The sequence below is a fragment of the Leptopilina heterotoma genome, unplaced genomic scaffold (genome assembly GCF_015476425.1).
Source record: "Leptopilina heterotoma isolate Lh14 unplaced genomic scaffold, ASM1547642v1 Lhet_83, whole genome shotgun sequence".
Lineage (NCBI taxonomy): Eukaryota > Metazoa > Arthropoda > Insecta > Hymenoptera > Figitidae > Leptopilina > Leptopilina heterotoma.
In genome coordinates this window covers 807578-829571 of record NW_025111188.1, presented here as the reverse complement: position 1 = coordinate 829571, position 21994 = coordinate 807578, and the positions used below count along the sequence as shown (strand labels likewise).

Genomic DNA, 21994 nt, shown 5'->3' with positions numbered 1-21994 from the left:
AATCCCAGTCCCCCCAAATTTGTTTTCAAAATTTTCTGCTTTATGTCAGGTTTCCAAAATAGAGAAGAGCAACAAACTTAACTTTCTAATTTAATATTTATTTATTATATTATTAATTATTTTTTCAATATTTTCCATAACTGGTAAGCTTATCACAACCTTACCTTAACCTTACAACTTATTAATTACCTTACCTCAACCTTGACATGTAACCTTACCTCAACCTTAACATGTAACGTTACCTCAACCTTAACGTGTAAGGTTACATCAACCTTAACGTGTAAGGTTACCATGGCCTTATCATATATACTCACCACACCCTAACATGTAACCTTACCTCCATGGCGGAAGTTTTTAGTTCACCTCAGGTCTACCGCAGCAATATTGTGTAACCTTATGTGCCTTACGATTAGTACTCAACATAACCTTACCTCATACTATGGTGCTATGTGGGTATGTATAGATATCTATATGTGTGGATATAGAATATAAAATAGAATATAATATAGAATATTATTAGAATACTATGAAAAAATTATTAGAATATTAGGAGAATATTATTAGAATACTATGAGAAAATTATTAGAATATTAGGAGAATATTATTAGAATACTATGAGAAAATTATTAGAATATTAGGAGAATATTATTAGAATACAATGAGAAAATTATTAGAATATTTTTAGAATATTATGAGAATATTATTAGAATATTGTTAGAATATTGTTAGAATATTGTTAGAATAGTATTAGAATATTGTCTCTATGGAATATTATATTATTATCCTAGTAGACTATCTAAAACATTGCACATGTCACATATGTAGATCCAAAGCAAGAAATTATCAATTATAAATGATAAGCTTCTCTCTTAGAATTTTCAAGTCAAGTAACTAATCTTGAGTGTACATATATATATATATATAATAACAAGTTATACAATGCGGTATTTGAAAATTGAAATGAATTTAATTTTGCAGTAAATAAATTACTAACCTCGGCTCCAAGGGAATAGAACTTCTGCGACCTGAGTTGTTCGATAATAAATTTATGCCTGTATGAGTCCCCACTATCGTCGTCCCCTTCTGATGAGGGTGGCCTGGTCGCGACGGACAAATCCATAGGACTCGCTTCGTTGTTGTTTAGCCTTTGCTTCGACCTTTCTTCAGTTGGCAGGAGTAAGGTCTTCCTTTCATACTCAAGAATTTCATTTGAGCTCGCCTCCTCGGCTGCCTCAGGATCTTCCTCGTCTCGATCCGATTCATCAGAGACCTCAGCCATTCGACTGCTGATTGGCTTGAAATTTTTTCGCTTATTACGTGGCTTTTGTATATTCGCCAATTGCAATTGGGCCTGGGCCGAGAATTGGGAGTCGCTGTCATGATCGGCGGCATCCCGACGGGACGTCGCGTAGTTGTAAACCGACTCGGAAAGCATCTCCGCTAAGAAACATGAAAACGATTCACACTCTCTTTTATTTCACTTTTCTAATTTTCTTTTGCTTCTTATTAAAAATTAATTATTCTTATTAATTTCATCTTTTATTTTTGGCAAATTTAAATTAATTTTTATTTACTCTAAAAGTTGAGGCTTTATACAGAAAGGAAACGTTAAGTTTCCTGAATTCATTTTTTTTAAAGTGTAGGTCAAATGAAAATTCAAATTTAATTTGAAAATTGATGAAATTAAAATTAATGATTTGCAAACAATATTTAAACTTACTGGGGCCATATGGACTGGTTACCGCGGACATCTCGAGTCTTTTGGATGATCTGCCCAGTCAGTGCATCCTGAAACAAAAACAAAAACGAACGTTACGCCACATCGAGCGGAGAAGGAAATAAGAATACAAAACGTAAATGATCAAAGGAACATTCCAAAATTATACTCTCAGGTCTCTCGGATATTATGACTTTTACGACTTTTTTCGACTATTTTCAAAAAAGCGAATTTTTTGCGATTTCAATGATTTTTAATATCTACGATTTCAAAAAAAAATGCCCTAAAAGAATTGAATAATTTAAATTTTGATAAATAAAAAAATTACCACAGGAATTCAATTATTTTAAACAGAAATTTCCTAATATTTTATGAAAAAAAAAAAAATCAATTATTTTATTAGATTTTTTATAAAATTCTTCGCAAGAATTCAATTATTTTTAAAAATAATAAAATTCTTCAATTATTTTTTTAAATTTTAAGAATATTCATTGCAAAAATTCAATTATTTTTATAAATATAAAAATTTTCATATGAATTCAATTATTTAAAAATTAAAACACAGAATTTTCCTAATATTTTTCGAAAAAATCATTTGTTTTATTAGAATTTTAATCTTTATGAATTGCTTCGCAATAATTCAATTATTTCGAATTTTTATAAAATTCTTCTCAAGAATTCAATTAATTTTTAAAATAATAAAATTCTTCTCAGAAATTCAATTATTTTCAAAAATTTGAAGAAAATTCTTCGAAAAACTAAATTATTTTCATAAATTTAAATAAAATTCTATGCAAAACATTTAATTATTTTCATAAATAATAAAAATTTCACAGAAATTCAATTATTTACCAATTTTGTATAAATTTTTTCGCAATAATTCCACTATTTTCAGAAATAATAAATTTTTGTACATAGACATTCAATTATTTTCACAAATAATGAAATTCTTATTCGAAATTCAATTATTCCAAAAATTTTATCCGGATTTCTATGATTATTAATACAATTTTAAATGAATTTCGCGAAAAATGCAAAGACTATTCTTGAAAATTTTAATAAAATTCTTTGAAAGAATTCAGTTATTTTAAAAATGTTTAATCACATTCTTCGGGAAAATTCAATTATTTTCACGCATAATAAAATTCATCGCAAGAATTCAATTATTTTGATAAATAGTAAAATATTCTTTCCAGAAATTCAATTATTTTTGAAAATTTTAATAATAATCGTTGCAAGAATTAATTATTTTTATAAATATTAAAACTCATCGCAGAATTTCAATTATTTTTAATTTTAATACAATTTTTTAAATAAATTCCGCGAAAAATGCAACTATATTCTTAAAAATTTTAATAAAATTCTTTGAAAGAATTCAATTATTTAAAAAAAAAATTTTCTTGTATTTTTTTATTATTTTTATACAATGAGACTTTTTCGATTTTTCTTGCAAGTTTTTCCAAATTTTTCAATAATTGAAATTTTGTAAAATTTAACTGAAAATAATTTATTTTTTTTCAAGTATTTTATTACAATTTATGAAAATTAACTTTTGAGGAGTTTTAATTACAAATTTTGAAAATAATTGAATTCTTAAAAATTTCAATGAAAAATCTTCAAGTTCTTTTTAAATTGTACAAAAATTCTTTAAAGAAATTCAAAAAATTTTCGTAAAATTTCATTGCAATATTTTTAAAAAACTAAGTTTTATAATTGTTACATTATAATGTTTTAAAATTCATTTTTATTAGATTTATTTTTGTTCGAAAATAATTATCTTTGATCAAAATAAATTAAAATTTTTTTAAATTTACGTTTTTAGAATTTTTAAAATTTTGGAGAAATCATGTTCGTTTTTAAAATTAAAATTTTTCATTTTCATTATTTCTTTTTATATTTTTTCAAATATTAAATTATTCTTAAAAAATTTTACCAAATTTCAATTATTTGGAAATTTTTCAATTGCATAAATTAAAAACCTGTAGACTTTCAAAAATTTCTTAAAAATATATATAGAAAATTAATTTGAAAAATTTTCTTTATTATAACTTTTTTAAAAATTAGTAACTTTAAATATTTTTGGTTAAATATTTCCAGTAATTCATCTTAATAACTTTTATAAAGAAGGACCATAAACAGTTACAGTTACAATAATTATGAAAAATTAAATTTTTGTAATTAAATAATAGGAAAGTAAAATTAGAAATAATTGATTTGGAAATGAAGTTCAGTTAAAAATTGTAGAAAATAATTTAATTTTGAAAGGGTAATAATTGTAATTTTAAGAAATTATTAAATTTCAAGTTTTAATTTGAATTTTTTCTAATTTTTTACCCATGGAAAAACAAATAATAATTATTTAAATATTTATTTAACAAAATTTAGCTAAAGTAGCTAAATTATTTTTAGCTAAGCAATAGATCTTCAAATAGCAGTCGAATTTTCCAAATAGGAAATTAATTTCCAATAAAATTGCAATCAACAAATGAAATGCATTTATTTCCTGTCTCTCCTTTACTTTCACAATTTTGCTTCCTCCTAAAGAAGCTCTGTTGTTTAGTTTTACTCTTCCTGAATAAAAAATAAAAAAACGCTAATAACCTACATATGCCTGTCAATTTGTAAAGTGTACTATTAAACACTTAAGGTCACTGACCCAGATACATTTCATATACAATTTTTGTTATATATATCTAAAATATAATATCGAAATCAATAACTATTGGTAAACCAAAACTATACGAGGCATTGAGAACAAAATGTTAAATTTTTGATCCAAATTAACTTTTTCAATTTTGGATGCCATTAAAATTTAGTTTACGTTGTTACATTAATTAATTTTATGCAAATGGGTTAAATCTACTTTCAATTCTTTACAGTTGTTAAATCCAACCTAAAAATAATACATTTACGAATGCGTGACATTTGCTCGATATATATGTATATATATGACTAAATTTTATGTTGTTCGTATACACATAAATGATAGATCAATATTCATTAAAATGTTGACCTGATTTACAAAATGAAATTCGACTTTCTATATGGAGAGAAAATGTCTATAATATAAAATTTTTCGAATTATTTAAATTAATAAGGATTGCAGGTTGTCACATACTCATCTTTTTTTCCCACCTGTTTACAAATTTTTTCTTCTATTTTGTAGAAAATTTGTTTTCTATAAAATTTGGAAAATTTTTCTTATTTTGATAGGTTGTTATCTTTTTCAATTATTTTGAATATAAGATGTTCTCTTTTTTAAATTAGTTTGAATAAGTCGTTCTCCTTTTTAAATTATTTTGATAATTTTTCCGTAATTCGTTTGCAAATTCATTTGAAAATTTTGTCTCAATTTTAATATTCTTAGAAAAACTCTGTTAGAAATATTTTCAATCGAAACAAAAATTGTAATTAATTTATCTCTCGGGATTAAAGCGAAGGAACATTGAACAAACTTTTTGTCTCATCGTGTTTGAAAATCGCCAGACCGACAAAGTATTAACAAATATTATAAAATGCGCTGCTCGCATATAAAATGTATAAATGAAGAATTGAACTATCAAGATGAAATAATTCTCACATCTCGAATATAATCAACAGCACATTTAGAATATTTTTTTAACATCTTCCCTTGTAGTTTTTATGAGCTCATTTGTTTACATCTTTCTTTGACTCTGTAAATTCATCTGCAGGTGGTTATAACTATATATACGTTTTTTTTTTGTCGTTGTAAAGTTATTCCGTCTCATATAAGAGATGAGCCTATGAAACACATTTCTAAATGCAAGTGAGGGGATGGCAAACATGCGGAATTTCTTTTTCCAACGAGTTATGTTCCGTTCGTATGTTCTCTCCTCTGAGCGTAATTATTTATGCGATCTAACTCGCGGAGTCGTTAACTGAATGCACGGGACACGTTTGTGTTGATATTCTCTCTTTTAGTTTTGAAAGGGAGCCTGTTTAAATTGCCTCTATATCGAAATGCAAAGACTTATATGTATTGAGATTAAGAGGGACTTTAGTTTTCCGCGTTGTTAAACATGTATCTTGTCTTATCAACTATTGGCAGTATCTAATTGGCCTTAATTATTATGCAATGTTTACCAATTAAAAAAGGTACACTGGAAACGTGGGATCATATTTACAATTTTCAATTTACAATTTACAATTTACAATTTACAATTTACAATTTACAATTTACAATTTACAATTTGCAATTTACAATAAGCTGTAAGGAATAATCGAGTCATTTTTCAGACATTTTTGTTTCAAATATAAAGGTAAAATTATTTTCCGAATGTTAATTAAATTTTTCTCTTTTTTGAAAATTCGCTCACAAACGCAGGCCTCGCACTCTCATCTGCTAAAACCTATACTATTTACTACTTTTTTACTATTTGCTACTATTTGGATACTTTTTTTATTTGTTACACTAAAAGCTACTTTTTCAGCAATTCAATTATTTTTTTAAAATTTTTATAAAATTCGTTGAAAAAATTCAACTATTTTCACAAATAATAAAATTCGTCTCAAGAATTCAATTATTTTTAAAAATATAAAAATTCTTTACCCATGAAATATTCGAAATAAATAAATAACAATTTATTCTTCTCTGGAATTAGATTATTTTTTAAAAAATTTAATAATATTCTTTGCAAAAATTTATTTGCTTTCATAAATAATGAAATTCATTGCAGGAATTCAATTATTTTAAAAAATAAAATAAAGTGAATGGAAAAAATTCAAAAAATTTTTAATAAAATTCTTTCAAACGATTCAATAATTATTTTCACAAATTTTTCTTAATTCAATGATTTTTAATATCTACTATTTCAATAAAAAATTTCACAAAAGAATGGAATAATTTAAAAAAAAATGTTTATAAAATTCTTCGCAACCATTCAATTATTTTCATAAATAAAAAAAATTTTCAAATCAATTCAATTATTTAAAACATAATTTTCTTAATATTTTGGGAAGAAAATCAATTATTTAAATAGATTTTTTATAAAATTCTACGCAAGAATTCAATTATTTTTGTGATCCTAAAGTTTTGAACGTTCAAATGAACAAAATTTTTTTTTATTTGAATATTTTTTAAAAAATTTATTATTATAAAAAAGAAAAAAATTAAAATTTAACATTTTCCTAGGTTAAGAATTAATCTTTTTAATAAACAAAATAATTTTTTTTATAAAATATACAAATTAAAAAAATTAAAAAAACTTCGTCGTTCATTTGAACGTTCAAAACTTTAGGGACATTTATTTTTAAAAATTTTAATAATAATCCTAACAAGAATTCAATTATTTTTGTAAATATTAAAACTCATTGCAGGATTTCAATTATTTTTATAAATAATAAAATTCTTCTCAGGATTTCAATTATATCAATAAATAATAAATATTGTTCCCAGGAATTCAATTATTTTAAATACAATTTTAATTAAATTCTTCTCCAAAATTCACTTATTTTTTAAAATTTTTCAAAAATCCAATTATTTGCTGAAATAATAAATTTTTTCCTGGCGATTCAATTATTTAAAAAAGTTTTAATGAAATTATATTCAAAAATTTAATAATTTTCAGAAATGATTCAATTGTTCAAAAATAATTGAAATTTACAAAGAATTTTATAAAAACTTTTGTGAACAATTGAATTGTTTAGAAAAATTTTATTGTAATTTTTAAAAATAATTAAACTTGTTAGAGAAATTTAGATAAAATTATCTTGAATATAATTAAATTTTTCACTAGAATTTTAATTAAAATTCTATTAAAACTAATTGAATTTCTCAAAAGAATTTTATTATTTACAAAAATATTTAAATTATTACCAAGAACTTAACAATTTATAAAAATAATTGAATTGTTTCAAAGAATTTTTTATCAGAATTGTTGAAAATAATTAAATTTAAATAATATTTTTAAAGATAATTGTATTCTTTGGAGAAATTTTATTAAAATTGTATTAAAAATAATTGAATTCCTCCAAAACATTATATTATTTATAAAAATAATTGAATTCTTTTCAAGAATTTTATTATTCATAAAATTCAAAATTATTTAAAAAAGTTTTAATAAAATTCTATTAAAGAATTCAATTATTTTCAGAAATAATGAAATTGTTCGAAATATATATTTGAAATTTTACAAAGAATTTTAATAAAAAATTTTGAGAACAATTGAATTGTTTGGAAAAATTTTATTACAATCTTTTAAAATAATTCAACCTGTTAGAAAAATTTAATTAAAATTGTATTGCATATAATTGCATTTCTGAGATGAATTTTTTATTATTTACAAAAATAATTGCATTCTTGCCAATAATTTTACAATTTATAAAAATAATTGAATTGTTACGAAGAATTTTTTATCAAAATTGTTGAAAATAATTGAATTTATATTAAAAATCTTGAAAATAATCGTTTTTAATTAATATTTTTTAAAATAATTGTATTCTTTCGAGAAATTTTATTAAACTTGTATTGAAAATAATTCAATTTCTCTAAAGAATTTTATTATTTATGAGAATATGGAAATTTTTGCGACAAATTTTTATTAAAATTTTTGAATAATAATAATGTTTATAAATTTTAAGAAAAAAATTATTGAATTTTGAAAGAATTACTTTTGTAATTTTTAGAACTAGTTCAATTTCAAAAATGCGTTACATTGAAATCATTTGAAATATTTTAATTCCAGACAAAATAAATAGGTATTTTAAATATTTATTTTGAAAAATTATTCTATTTTTGAATGTAATTAAGAAATTATAAAAAAATTGAGTTCAGTTTAATTTTTCAATAGCTGATTTTTTGCTACTTTTTTTCTGTCTTTAAGCTACTTTTTGCTTCTTTTTTTTTAAATTAATCATCGAGTGCGAAGCCTGCAGACGAAATGAATGGAATAGAGTATACATAAAAAATTGCAAATTTTGTTTTTATTATATTAAAATTTTGTAATTCTGAATAAGAAAATTCTCTGGACTGGAAAAGATTTAGGAATGTTATTTTTCGAAATAAATTTCCCGTGAAAGTATGCAATTACAAAATATGTATCGAAATTTTGATTATATGGAGCGAAGAAAAATATTTTTTCCTAGCGAAAGGCTTTTATTTCTTCATACTCTTATCGTGTGCTGAAGCGTCCAAACTTGGAATTTAGCATACCTACAATCATTGTATATTTTCGCAAAATCGCATTCAAGGATCTAAGATGCAAAAGAAAAAAAAAAAGAAACTAAAAGAAAAAAAAAGTGTCAGGCTATGCTTTTCCCATGAATACTCTTTCTTTTTAAAGAGAGAAAGAGAGTGAGAGAGAGAGAGAGACGTTTGAAATTCGCTGGTTTAATGCACGAGTACTTTTGCCAAGATCAGTGGGAGAGATCCTGCGCGTACGTGTCCGTGTACGAGGGTGATAATGCACTTCAGGTCCGCCCCACACAGTTGTGGTGGGGTAAAACGGGGCGGCTCGCACGCTATAGGTACTGTAACAGATGTTAATTATCCCTTCTGTATAGCCGACAAAAAGAGTCGAGCAGCCACGGCGATGAGAAGAGCGAACAAACTCGGTGAGTGAGTTGAATGGGTATTTCCCCGTCTATATAATGCTTCGCTTTTTCTCGGCTCAATTCGGTTTCATTTCGTCACGTGGTTATCGTCGCGCAGCCGTCTCATTGCCCCTTCTGCGCATTCCCAATTAAGTATTTTGCACTATCAAATTTTTCTCGCTGCTTTATCAGTCAGAAATTACCCAAAAAAACTCTTTTTCTTTTCTCTCGAAATTTTTTTCTCTCATTTTTTTTTCTCAGGGTTGCCACAGGTCAGGAAAATCAGGGAAAAGTCAGGGAAAGTAGAGTTGGTCAGGGAAAAGTTTGGGATTTTTATTAAAAGTACTGGAAAAAATTTAAAATTTAGAATTCATAAGAAAATTTTAAATTTTGTTCTCCTTTTTAATTGCTTTATAAACTATTAATGGAATTTTAATCGAGTTGCATCTACAATTTTCATAAATAAATAAACTTCAAAAGGTTTTAATTTGCAATTTTAGAAAATTTCAATTTTGAATGAATTTAATTAGATTTTTGAAAAAATTAATAATAATTCAAATTCTTCTGAAATTAGTTCAAATTTTTAATATATAATTAATTAATTATTAAAAATTTATAGCCGAATTTTTGTTTAAAACAATAAAACAGCACTATTGAATTTTATCGAAGTTAGAAATAATTGCAGAAATTAAATTATTTTCAAAAGTAATAAAATTCTTCGTAAAAATTCAATTATGTAGAAAAATTAAAAAAAAATTCTCTTCAAAATGTCAATTATCTTTATAAATGATAAATTATTATTATTGATAAATTATTATTATTTTCAAAAATTTGAATAAAATTCTTGGCAAAACTACAATTATTTTCATAAATTTCCCTCAATTGGATGATTATTAATATCAACTATTTTAATAAAATTTTCCAAAAGAATTCAATTATTTAATAAAAATCTTTGTAAAATTCTACGCAAAGGATTTAATTATTATTTTCATAAATTCCACTATTTTCAGAAATAATAAAATTTTTTACAGAGATTCAATTATTATCACAAATAATAAAATTCTTCTTCGAAATTCAATTATTCTCAAAAGTTTTAATAAAATTCTTGTTAAAATTTCATTTATTTTCAAAAAAAAAAAATTTCTCCTCTTCAAAAGAATTCAATTATCTTTGATAAATAACGAAATTCTTCCTACAAATTCAATAATTTTTTTAAATTTCAAAATTTTTGACATAATTTCAATTATTTTCAAAAATTTTTCTTCAATTCAATTATGTTCATAAATAATAAAATTTATCGCAGAATTTCAATTATTTTCATAAATAATTAAATTCATCGCAGAATTTCAATTATTTTTAATACAATTTTAATCGAATTCCTAGAAAAAAATGAAATTATTCTTAAAAATTTCATAAAAAATTAAAATTCGTCGAAAGATTTCAATTATTTAAAAATTTTTGTTGATATAATTCTGTATGAGAATTCAATTTCAAGAAACATTCAAATATTCAATAAATATTTTATTTAAATATTTGAATAACTGAATTCTTGTATCATTTTCTAATTAAAATATTGATTTAAAAATTAATTTATCCCAGAAGTTCAAATATTTTTAGAAAATTTAATAATATTCTTTGCAAAATTCAATTATTTTCATAAATAATTAAAATTTCACAGGAATTCAATTATTTACCAATTTCGTAAAAATTTTTCCTCAATAATTCCACAATTTTCATGAATAAAAGATTTTTTTTCAGAGATTCATTTATTTTCATAAATAATAAAATTTTTTGCAAAAACATTAATTATTCTAAATTAAATTCTAATAAAACTTATTCTCTAAAGATTTAAATTACTTTCAAAAGTTTAAATAAAATTTTTTATAAAAATTCAAATATTTTGAATGAAATTTTAATTTAATTCCTCGAAACACTTTAATTATTAACATAAATTAAATACAATTTTAAGTAATATAAAATTCTTTGCAAGAATTCAATTATTTTTACAAATAATATAATTTTTTATCAGAATTCAATTATTTAAAAACAATTTTTATAAAATTCTTCCCAAACATTTCAATTATTTTCACAAATAATAAAATTTATTGCAAAATTTCAATTATTTTAAAAAATTTTCAATTCTTTCATGGAATTCAATTCAAAATTTACTGAAAATTATTTAATTCTTATTATAAAGAATTGTATCAAAATTTTTGGGAATAATTGAATTTTTTCGAAGTATTTAGAAATTGTACAATGAGTTTTATTAGATTTACGAAAATAATTGAATCCCTGTAAAAATTTTATTATTTATGAAAATCATTGAATCATTGATAAGAAATGTTAAAAAATTGTTATAAATAATTAAATTCAAGTGAAATTTTTATTATTTTTTAAAATTAATTAAAGGTATGTTTAGAATTGTTTTTTTAATTATTTATAATAAAATTTATTCTTTATTTATTCTTTTGGAAAAATTTTATTAGAATAGTAGAGACCAATTCAAAAATCATTGAATTGAGAAAATTTTTAATGAAAATAATTGAAATTTTACAATTTTACTAAATTTTTTGAAAATAATTGAATTTTGGAGAAGAATTTTATTAATTTTAAAGATAATTGAAATTTAGAAGAGTTTGTTTCTAAATTTTTGAACATAATTGAATTTTTGCGAAGAATTTTATTACTTTTCAAAACAAATTGTATTTTCTGCAATCATTTGCAATTTCTCTAAAATTATCCAGATTATATCGTATACAATTTAAGAACTTTTCGTCTTTTTTGAATCAAATTATGGACTTTACGGACCTTTCTTTCAAAAAGACGGACTTTTACGGACTTTAAGCAAAGTTACAGACTTTTAAGGGATTTACGGACCTAGTTCGAGCCCTGATCCAGGGAAATTGGTTTGTTTTTGAACAAAAATGGACTTTTAATATTCTTCATAATGAAAAAAAAATTTGTTTTTAATTTTCAACTTTAAAAATCATTCGAGATATTTCGCAATCGTTTCGCGCGACTCAAAAAGTATGCTTTGAAGCATTTAAAAATTTCATCTCCCAAGAATTCGCGAACCTAGACAATTCTTTATGGGGACCAATTTCTTAAAGAATTTAGACCTTGACGAAGAATTTCGGAAATCCAGTATATAGAAACCCTTTTCCCATCGGTTTCATCTTGTGGAATCAACTCGCTTTTTTTGTCTCTGACCTGCTCTCGCAGTTATATGGTATAAATTTAAATTGGCTCCGGGTATTATATATTAAAAGAAATAATAATTTTTTTTTTTCAAATTGTATAGTTAAAAACGTAAACAAGCATAAAATGTAACGGATGTCTATATATGCGCGGCTACCAATAGCATCAAAAAATGTTTTTAACATTACCGTTAACTGTGAGAGAGAGGTCAAATTATTGCAATAAACTTTGCAACGATGATGATGATACGTCAGTGGCATTACTCATTACTGAAAGAAACTCATGTTTACCCTGTCACTTTCAAAGTGTATACTTATCCTAGACATTTCTTTCAGAAATTCAATATAAGATTTTGAGAGATTTGTGAGTATAATACCAAGTTTATAGTCTTGGGTTTTGTGCCTTTAGTTTATTGCCGTATCCACGAGTTGCATTTTTATTTTTCCTATTTTAGGCCGCTCGCGATGTATAGGCCTTTAAAATTTATTTTTTTTTCCTTGCGGGTTGTAATTACCTGCTGAATGATGAAGGTTTTTTGAGTTATTCGCCAATAATAAAAGGAATTTTCTGCATCTTCGGGCTTATTTAACATCTTTAATGATGCTTTATGTTTTTTTTCGTTCAAAATCAAATTTATCTTATTAATGAAAATTAATTAATTTTTAATTAATTACTAATTTTTAATTAATTATTCATTTATAATTAATTAGTAACCGAAAATAATCGATTAATTGGAAACATAAATTAATTAACTAATTGCACAAATTAGTTAATTATTAATACGACGAATTAATTAATAGTTAGTATCTAATATAGCTTTTAATATTCAATTAAAATAATTAAATAATTTATTGAATAATTGATTACTTCTTGAAACTGAATTCTCATAAAGAATTTTATCAACAAAATTTTTAAATAAATTGAATTCTTTAAAAACATTTTATTAAAAATATATTAAAAATAATCGAATTCCTAACAAAACTTTTGTTAATTTTGAAAATAATTGAATTTTTGAGACAAATTTCATTAAAATTAGTTAAGATTTTTGAAAATAATTGAATTTCTGCGAAGAATTTTATTAACATATTAAAAAAATAATTTAATTCTTTCGAGAAATTCTATTAAAATTGTAATGAATATAAATAAAATTCTTCTCAGGAATTCAATTATTTTCAATACAATTATTGACAATTTTTTTTAAATTCTCGTAAAAATTTCAATTATTTTGAGACATAATTGAAATTCTTCTCCGAAATTCAATTATTTTCAAAACTAACAATATTTATCACAAGAATTCAATTATTTTAAAAATTAATAACATTCTTCTTCGAAATTCAATTGTTTTCAAAACTTTTAATAAAATTCATTGCAAAATTCAATTATTTTCAATAATAACAATATTTATCACAAGAATTCAATTATTTTTAAAATTAATAATATTCTTCCCAGAAATTCAATTATTTTCATAAAATTTAAAAATAATTGTTGTCAACATTTCAATTATCTTTAGAAATGAATAGCAAAATTCTTCGACAAAATTCGATTACTTTCAGGAATTTTTTATAAAATTCTACGCAAATATTCAATTATTTTTTTATAACTAATAGAAATTTCACATGAATTTAATTATTTACAAATTTTTTATAAATTTTTTTGGAAAAAATCTATTATTTCTATAGATAACAAAATATTTTACAAAGATTCAATTATTTTCATAAATAATAAAACTCATCGCAGAATTTAAATACAATTTAAATCGAACTGTAGAATTATACTGTAAACTCTTTTATTGAAATTTGCCAAAAGAATTCAAATATCTAGAAATTTGTTGATAAAATTCTTTAGGAAAATTCAATTTTAAGAAACATTGAATTATTCAATTATTAAATTATTTATTTTTATATTTAAAAAATTGAATTCTAGTAGAATTTTTTTCTAATAAAAATTGATTTTTATTGTATAAAAATGAATTTCAGTTAAAATTTTAGATAATAATTTGAATATTAAAATCAATATAGAGTGAATTTTTGGAAATAATTGAATTTTGAAAAAGGTTTCAAATTGAAATCTTTGAAAATCTGAATTTTTCATATTTTTAACTATAACAATTCTGTGGAGTAATTTTTTTTTTTTAAAGTTTAATTGCATTTTTTTTTTTTTGAAATTATTTCAAGTTTTTGTTTTCTAATATAAATTTAAATTGAAAAATTTACGAATAATTGAAATTTTACGTAAAATTTAATTGTTGGGAAATTAATTTGAAAGTTCCTAAATAATTTTTTAAAAAATTATTAAAAATAATTTAAAAAAGAATTTATAGAAGAATTTTAGTTAAAAAACACGAATAGAAATTTAATTTTGAAAAAGTTACAAATTATTGCAAAAACTCTATTATTTTCAAGAGTAAAATTTAATTTTCTTCGCAAAAATTAAATATTGTTTCTAAAATAATATAATTCTTCTTATAGGGATTCAATAAATTTTCACAAATAATAAAACTCATCGCAGAATTTCAATTATTTTATTTATTTTTAATACAATATTAATCGAATTTCTCGAAAAATGTAATTATTCATAAAAATTTTATTTAAAATTCCTCGAAAGAATTCAATTATTTAAAAAGTTGCTGTGAAAATTCTTTATCAGAATTTAATTGTAGGAAACATTTAATTATTCAATAAATTATTTATTTACATTTTATTTGTATTTAAATTTTTTAAATAATTAATTAATTGAATTCTAGTAGAATTTTCTAATAAAAATTGATTTTTATTTCATAAAAATGAATTTCAGTTGAAATTTTAGATAATAATTGAAAATTAAAAGCAATATAGCTTGAATTTTTAAAAATAATTGAATTTTGAAATTATTTTTGAAAAAGTTTTGTTGAATTTTCTTTATATTAGTTAAAGCTTTTATTTTCTAATATATATTTAATGAGTTTACGAATAATTGAAATTTCGTAAAATTGAATATTGTAAATAAATGGGATTGGAAAATTGTCATTGAACTTTTTTGAAAATTATTAAACATTAATATAGGTAATCTAATTAATTTATTAATAATAATAAAATTGAAATGTTGAAAATAATTTTGAATAAGTTACAGTAACAATATTCTTATAATCTAAAATAATGATTTTATCAATTTTCCATCTTAAATTTATTATAAAACATGAAGAAATCGATTACTTCGAGTCGAAGACTCGGAGTTATGGATTTCTTCATGTTTTATAGTTATGAAAAATTTAATATTTAAATTAAAATTTATTTTAAGTAAAATCTTCTCTTATTTGTTTCGGCCTTGTTATATTTTTGTCAGTTGATCCAGGATTGGTCCGTAATTTTCAATTTTTGTCCGTAAAGTCCGTATTTTTAAAATATACTTTCACTGGTTCGAGCGCTGACGTTTTAGTCACATTTTCCCTAGACTAGTTTTTTCTTATCCAATTAGAAAAATGTTTGCGATACGTTTTCTTTCTTTCTTTTTTTTATTTTCTGCTTTGCTTTTTTTGCTGAAAATAAGTGAAATTTCTTTGTTGGCGAAACCTGATTTAACGCGAGAGATTATTGTTGATATATAAAAGGTTTTTCAGAAATGAGACCGCCCCAGAGTTGCAACAACCCCTATTGGAATTGATAAAAGCAAAGCTGAAAAACATGACGTTCACGGATTGGATGACCACCATGCAGGACAATTCTGCAAAAGGGAACATATATTTTCTATACAAACGAAAGAAAGAGAAGGAGCAATCGTGAGAGCGCAGTGGCACTCGACATTGCTCGTCGCTGATGCCGACGCCAGAAAGAGGAAACAAAAAACTCGGCGACGTAACGCGTCCGTTCGTCAAACACTTGAATGTAATGTTGCCAGACCTCTCTCTCTACTATATATATGGATAGGAAGGGGCAAATCGTGGCTTCTGGAGAGGCTGCTGGAATATCGAGAGATTATTCAAATTTGTCTCGTCCGGCTTTAAAACACACTTATCGCATCTTTTCTTTTATCCCCCTTTTCGACTTTGTAACGCGACGCGACGCTTCTCTTGACCGATTATAACTTCTTTATACATATATACATTTCCGGACTTCTGCGCAAAGTTCATTTATGGAAACGGAAAAAAATCATCACGTCATTCTAGACGAGAAGCAAAAAAGTTTTCTTATATTGAATCATTATCATAAACCCACTACAATTACGAAAAAAAGATCGAAAAAAGAAATTAAATACTAAATTTTTTTTATTCTTAAAATTAGACGCTAAGAACAAAATTAATTTTCAAAAAAAGATCGAAAAAAGAAATTAAATACTTAATTTTTTGTATTTAATTTTTTAAATTCTCGAAAGAATATACAATTATTTTTTAAAATATCATTTAAATTCAATTATTTTCAACAATTTTGATGAAATTTTTTTTAAAAAATCATTATTTTAAAAATGTTTAATAAATTTCGTTCCAAAAAATTCTACTATTTTCCAAAATACAGGATAAAATTCTTTGAAATAATTCAATTATTTTTATGAAATGTAAAATCCTCAGCAAGAATTCAATTATTTTTATGAAATGTAAAATCCTCAGCAAGAATTCAATTATTTTCATAAATAATAAAATTTATTCCCAAGAAGAAAAATATTTCTTTAAATAATAAATTCTTCAAAGGAATTCAATTATTTTTAAAAATAATAAAATGTTTCGAAAGAATTCAATTATTTACAATACAATTTTAATAGAAATTTCTCGAAAGAATATAAATTATTTAAACAATAATGATTCAATAAATAGTGAAAATACGACTGAGTGATAGAATCATCTCTACTCTTAATAATGATTCAAATTCAATTATTTTCAACAATTCTGATAAAAAAAAATTCTTCGTAACAATTCAACTATTTTTATAAATTAGTAAAATTCTTGTCCAGAATTCAATTATTTTTGTAAATAATAAAATTCTTCTGAGAAATTCAATTATTTTCAATACAATTTTAATAAAATTACTCAAAAGAATACAATTATTTTTAAAAATATTATTTAAATTCAATTATTGGCAAGAGTTTTAATAAAAATCCAATTATTTTCAAAAATTCTGATAAAAAATTCTTCTTAAAAATTCAATTATTTTTATAAATAATAAAATTCTTCAAAGGAATTCAATTATTTTCATAAATAATAAAATGTTTTGGAGAAATTCAATTATTTTCATAAATAATAAAATGTTTCGGAGGAATTTAATTATTTTCAATACAATTTTAATAAAATTTCTCGATAAAATACAATTATTATTAAAAATATTATTTTAATTCAATTATTTGCTAGAGTTTTTATCAAAATTCAATTATTTTCAACAATTCTGATAAAAAATTCTTCGCAACAATTCAATTATTTTTGTAATAAATAAAATTATTTTGAGAAATTCAATTGTTTTCAATAGAATTTTAATTAAAATTCTGGGGAAAAATTCAATTATATTTAAGATAATTTTAATTAAATTTCTCTAACAGGTTCAATTATTTTCAAAAATTGTAATAAAATTTTTTCTAAATAATTCAATTGTTCTCAAAAGTTTTTAATAAAATTCTTTGTCAATTCCAATTATTTTCGAACAATTTAATTATTTCTGAAAATAATAAAATTCATGAATAGAATTTAATTCACACTTTTTTCAATAATTGAATCCATGCTAAAAAATTTATTATTTCTGCAAGTAATTGAATTTTTGTTTTGAAAATGGAATTATCGTGATACAAAAATAAATAATTTATTGGAAAATTGAGTATTTCTTAAATTTGAATTCTTATAAAGAAATTTATCAACATTTTTGAAAATAATTGATTTTTTACGAAGAATTGCATTTAAATTTTTGATAATAATTAAATCCATTCAAGAAATGTAATTAAAAATGAATTTGAAAATAATTAAATTCTTGAGAAAGATTTTTTAAAAACTTCTGAAATTTTCAAATAATTGAATTCCTGAGAAAATTTTATTATTCAAGATATTAATTGAATTTTTCAGTTGAATTTTATTTATTTCTTTCTGAAATAATTGAATTCTTTTTAGAAATTTTATTAATATATGAAATATATTGAAATTTCAAAATATTTCAATTTCGAGAAATTCATGTAAAATGATAATAAAAATAATTGAAATTCTGCGATGCATTTTATTATTTATAAAAATAATTGAATTTTTCTCACCGAACTTTGTCAAGTTTTTAAAATAATTGAATTCTTGAGAAGAATTAAAAAAAAACATTTTTAAAGAAACGATTTTTTTTTCAAAAATTTCATTAAAATTATATTGAAAACAATTCAATTATTATAAAGAATTTAAGGAAATTTTTTAAAAATAATTGAATTATTTTAAATAATTTTATTAAAATGTTTAAAAATAGTTGCATTTTTTGCGCAATTTATTTAAAATTGTATTAAAAATAATTGAATTCCTGCAATGAGTTTTAATATTTCTAAAAATAATTGAATTTTTGCAACGATTATTATCAAAAATCAAAAAAATAATTGAATTCCTGAAAATAATTTTATAAAAATCTATTTAAATAATTGATGTTTTTCGAAAAATAATAGAAAAATTCTGTTTTAAATAATTGAATTGCTGTGAAAATTTTTTTATTTATGAAAATAATTGAATTTATTTTTTATATTTTATTAAAATAGTAGATGTTAAAAACCATTGAATTAGGGAAAATTTGTAAAAATAATTGAATCGTTTTGAAGAATTTAATTAAAATTTTTTTCAATTTTTTCCAATAACTTTATTAAAATTTGTTAAAATAATTTTTTTATTTCAACTCTTAATAAATTGAAAGTAGTGTAAATTCTCAAACATGGAAAAAAGTAGCTTTTAGTGTAACAAATAAAAAAAAAATATCCAAACAGTCGCAAATCGTAAAAAAGTAGTAAAATTATTCAGAAAGTAACCGTATAAATAAAAAATTCTTCATTTAATATGAGACACTTCTTGAAAATATAATTATTTGCCTTAAGTCTTATTAAATAAGATAAGTTAATGTAATTTCCACTGTGAACTGAAATGTGGGATGTGTTTCTGTCTAATATAAGACCTTGATCTTAAACAGCTTCCCATCTCGTATCTTAATAAATGTAGTTGCGTGTCAGGAATTGCGACTGCGTTACGGTGTGTGAGGGAGGTAATGGTTCGAGAACGAAGATCAAGAGAGAAAGAGAAAGAGAGAGAGAGAGAGAGAGAAAGTAAAAAAACAACCTTTTTATAAAGGACAAGAAGAAAGTATTTAAAATTATTTTAATATTATTTTTCCCCCTCAAGAAAATGATGAGGAAAAAAATAAGATTTGTCGCAAGAATTAAAATTATACGAGAAATGACTTTTATTTCAGTTAACATTAATATTCTCATTCTGTGTCCATGGTCTTGAAATTACGAATATTATGACTTCAACCAGTTCTCAGAATTTCATGTTTTTCATTCTTTAATCTCCAACTCTCGTGTTTCACACCATATCTTATAATACGAATACATTCACCTCTGTCCTTTTCTTTCCTTCCTGTCGTTCATTTTCGCGGAGATATTTAAAAGTATTTCTTTACAAACACTTTTACTTTATTCGAAGGTTTTTTTTTATTTTTCGAATAGGAAAGAATATATTTTCTATTTTTTATCGTTTGTACAAAATTTTGTTATGAATTTGATTTTTGGAGAAATTTTTTTTTTTGAGGACTAAGGTCGAATATGGCAAACGAAGATTTTTTTTTCTGTTTCTTTGCCAAAACGAAAAAAAAAATCGTGAGATTCGGCGAATAACTGGTCGCATCTTTCTCTGGTAACAAGGAGTTGTATACTAAGATCGATTGGTTTCCTCTTTTCGATAAAGATCCAAGAATTCGACCTCACCTGTATTCTCCACTCTTTTTCCCTTTTTACTCGCAAATAAAATAAACTGCTTAATAAAATTGTCACAAAACAACTTTAGAACTTTTTGTTTCGCACATTTCTTTTAATTGTATGAATTTTTATTCTTTTTATTTTTTTTATTTTCATTCTTTTCTTCTTTTTCATTCTTTTTTCTTTATTTTTAATTCTTTCAATTTTATTTTTAATATCAATTTTTTAAATTAAAAAAAAAACCCAATTTTCGGAAAGAGAAAAATTGTGGAAAAAAGAAAAAAAAATTGGATTTAGAGAGTAATTTATTTTTTTCTCGTAACATTTTTTTTCTTCATCTCCCTAGAGTCGTAAAATGCCACATACGATAAAAATAGAGCACGCAACAACTTACTAATCTGGTTAGGGCTACTTAGCGGAGCACCAACTATTTAGACCTGAATATGGTCGCGGTAATAGCTCACGAACTGGTTATTCTTTCTGTGCCTTCTACTAACCAACAAAGTGGAGCTTCGGTTATTCCTTCAGCTATACACGCCTGGTTAAGCATCAAACGCCTCATTTCTTTAAATACACTAAAACGCTCTAATCAACTCCCATAAGATAATCATTCTGAAAATACAAATTTTCTACTTTCGCTCTCTTCAACAAATTTTACAACTACCAATATTCATTTCCTTTACCCGTTCGCGTAAATTACACGGTCAAATAATACACATTTTTTCCCTCTCTCTCTTTCCTTCCTCTTGTTTTCGTTACAAGAACATTTTTTTACCTCGGGAAAAAAAAGAAAATACAATATTTTATACGTTTATTGACGTATTATTATTATTATTATTTTATTAACGTTTGCACGTTTTGATTCCTTTTTTGTCTCAATTTAGAAAAACTGTCATTGTTATTTCTAAGAGAATATTTTTAATTGATCATAAAAAATTGAATATTATAATCACATTGGTGATATTGATTTTTTTTTTTGTTTTTTTTCCACGAGAAATAGAATTTTTTCTGAGAATTAAGAGAAGTTATTTCTGATTGATGTTTCGAGGATGAAACGATCGATATAATAAATTAAGTGTTCCAGCAAGAATGGATTCGCCCTTTCGTGCAGGTACCTCAGTAGGGTTTCTGGAGTAATTAAAGAGAGAGTGCCTTGTAATTAATTAATCGTCAGGCGTCCCACGGTGACGTCCGAAATCCCGTTTGTTTTGAATTCCAAACACTAAACTCTTATAGGTGCACCGAATATATTTTTGCAAGTCACACTTATTTCCTCCCTCCCTCAAAGAAAAAAAAAAGAACTTGTGCGATTCAATTTGTCACAGTGTCTTTTTTTTTAATTTTAAAATCGTATTCAATTATTTTTATTATATATCGCACTCATCTGTATTAAAACCTACTAATTTACTACTTTTTATGATAGTTTTAATTAGTAACTAAAATAGAATCAAATTTACGAAAAAAAAAAAAAAAAAAAAAAAAAAAAAGTTTTTTGGAATACAATTGAAATAAAAAGTAGGTTCTCGCAATTTATCCCTCGATAAGAGTGCTAACAAGACACGTTAATTATCATCACATATATCGTAATTCAACTATATTCTCTACTTGTTTCCTCCCCTATTTTTTTTTTTTTTTTTTTTTTTTTTTTTT

General features: G+C 22.9%; 1 protein-coding gene across 6 annotated transcripts in view; it reads right to left on the bottom strand.

Moving 5' to 3' along the window:
• The window catches only part of LOC122511466, a 174397-nt gene that overhangs the window by 107952 nt on the left and 44451 nt on the right, over positions 1–21994 (bottom strand). For 5 of the 6 annotated variants that reach the window (XM_043626694.1, XM_043626693.1, XM_043626698.1 and 2 more), the window contains 2 exons: positions 1721–1788; positions 995–1449 (listed from right to left, as the gene is read on the bottom strand). In XM_043626694.1, coding sequence (XP_043482629.1) covers positions 995–1449; positions 1721–1751 — 486 coding nt within the window. In that variant the 5' untranslated portion in view covers positions 1752–1788. The remainder of the gene's footprint in view (positions 1–994; positions 1450–1720; positions 1789–21994) is intronic. The other variant, XM_043626695.1, reaches the window with a different exon arrangement.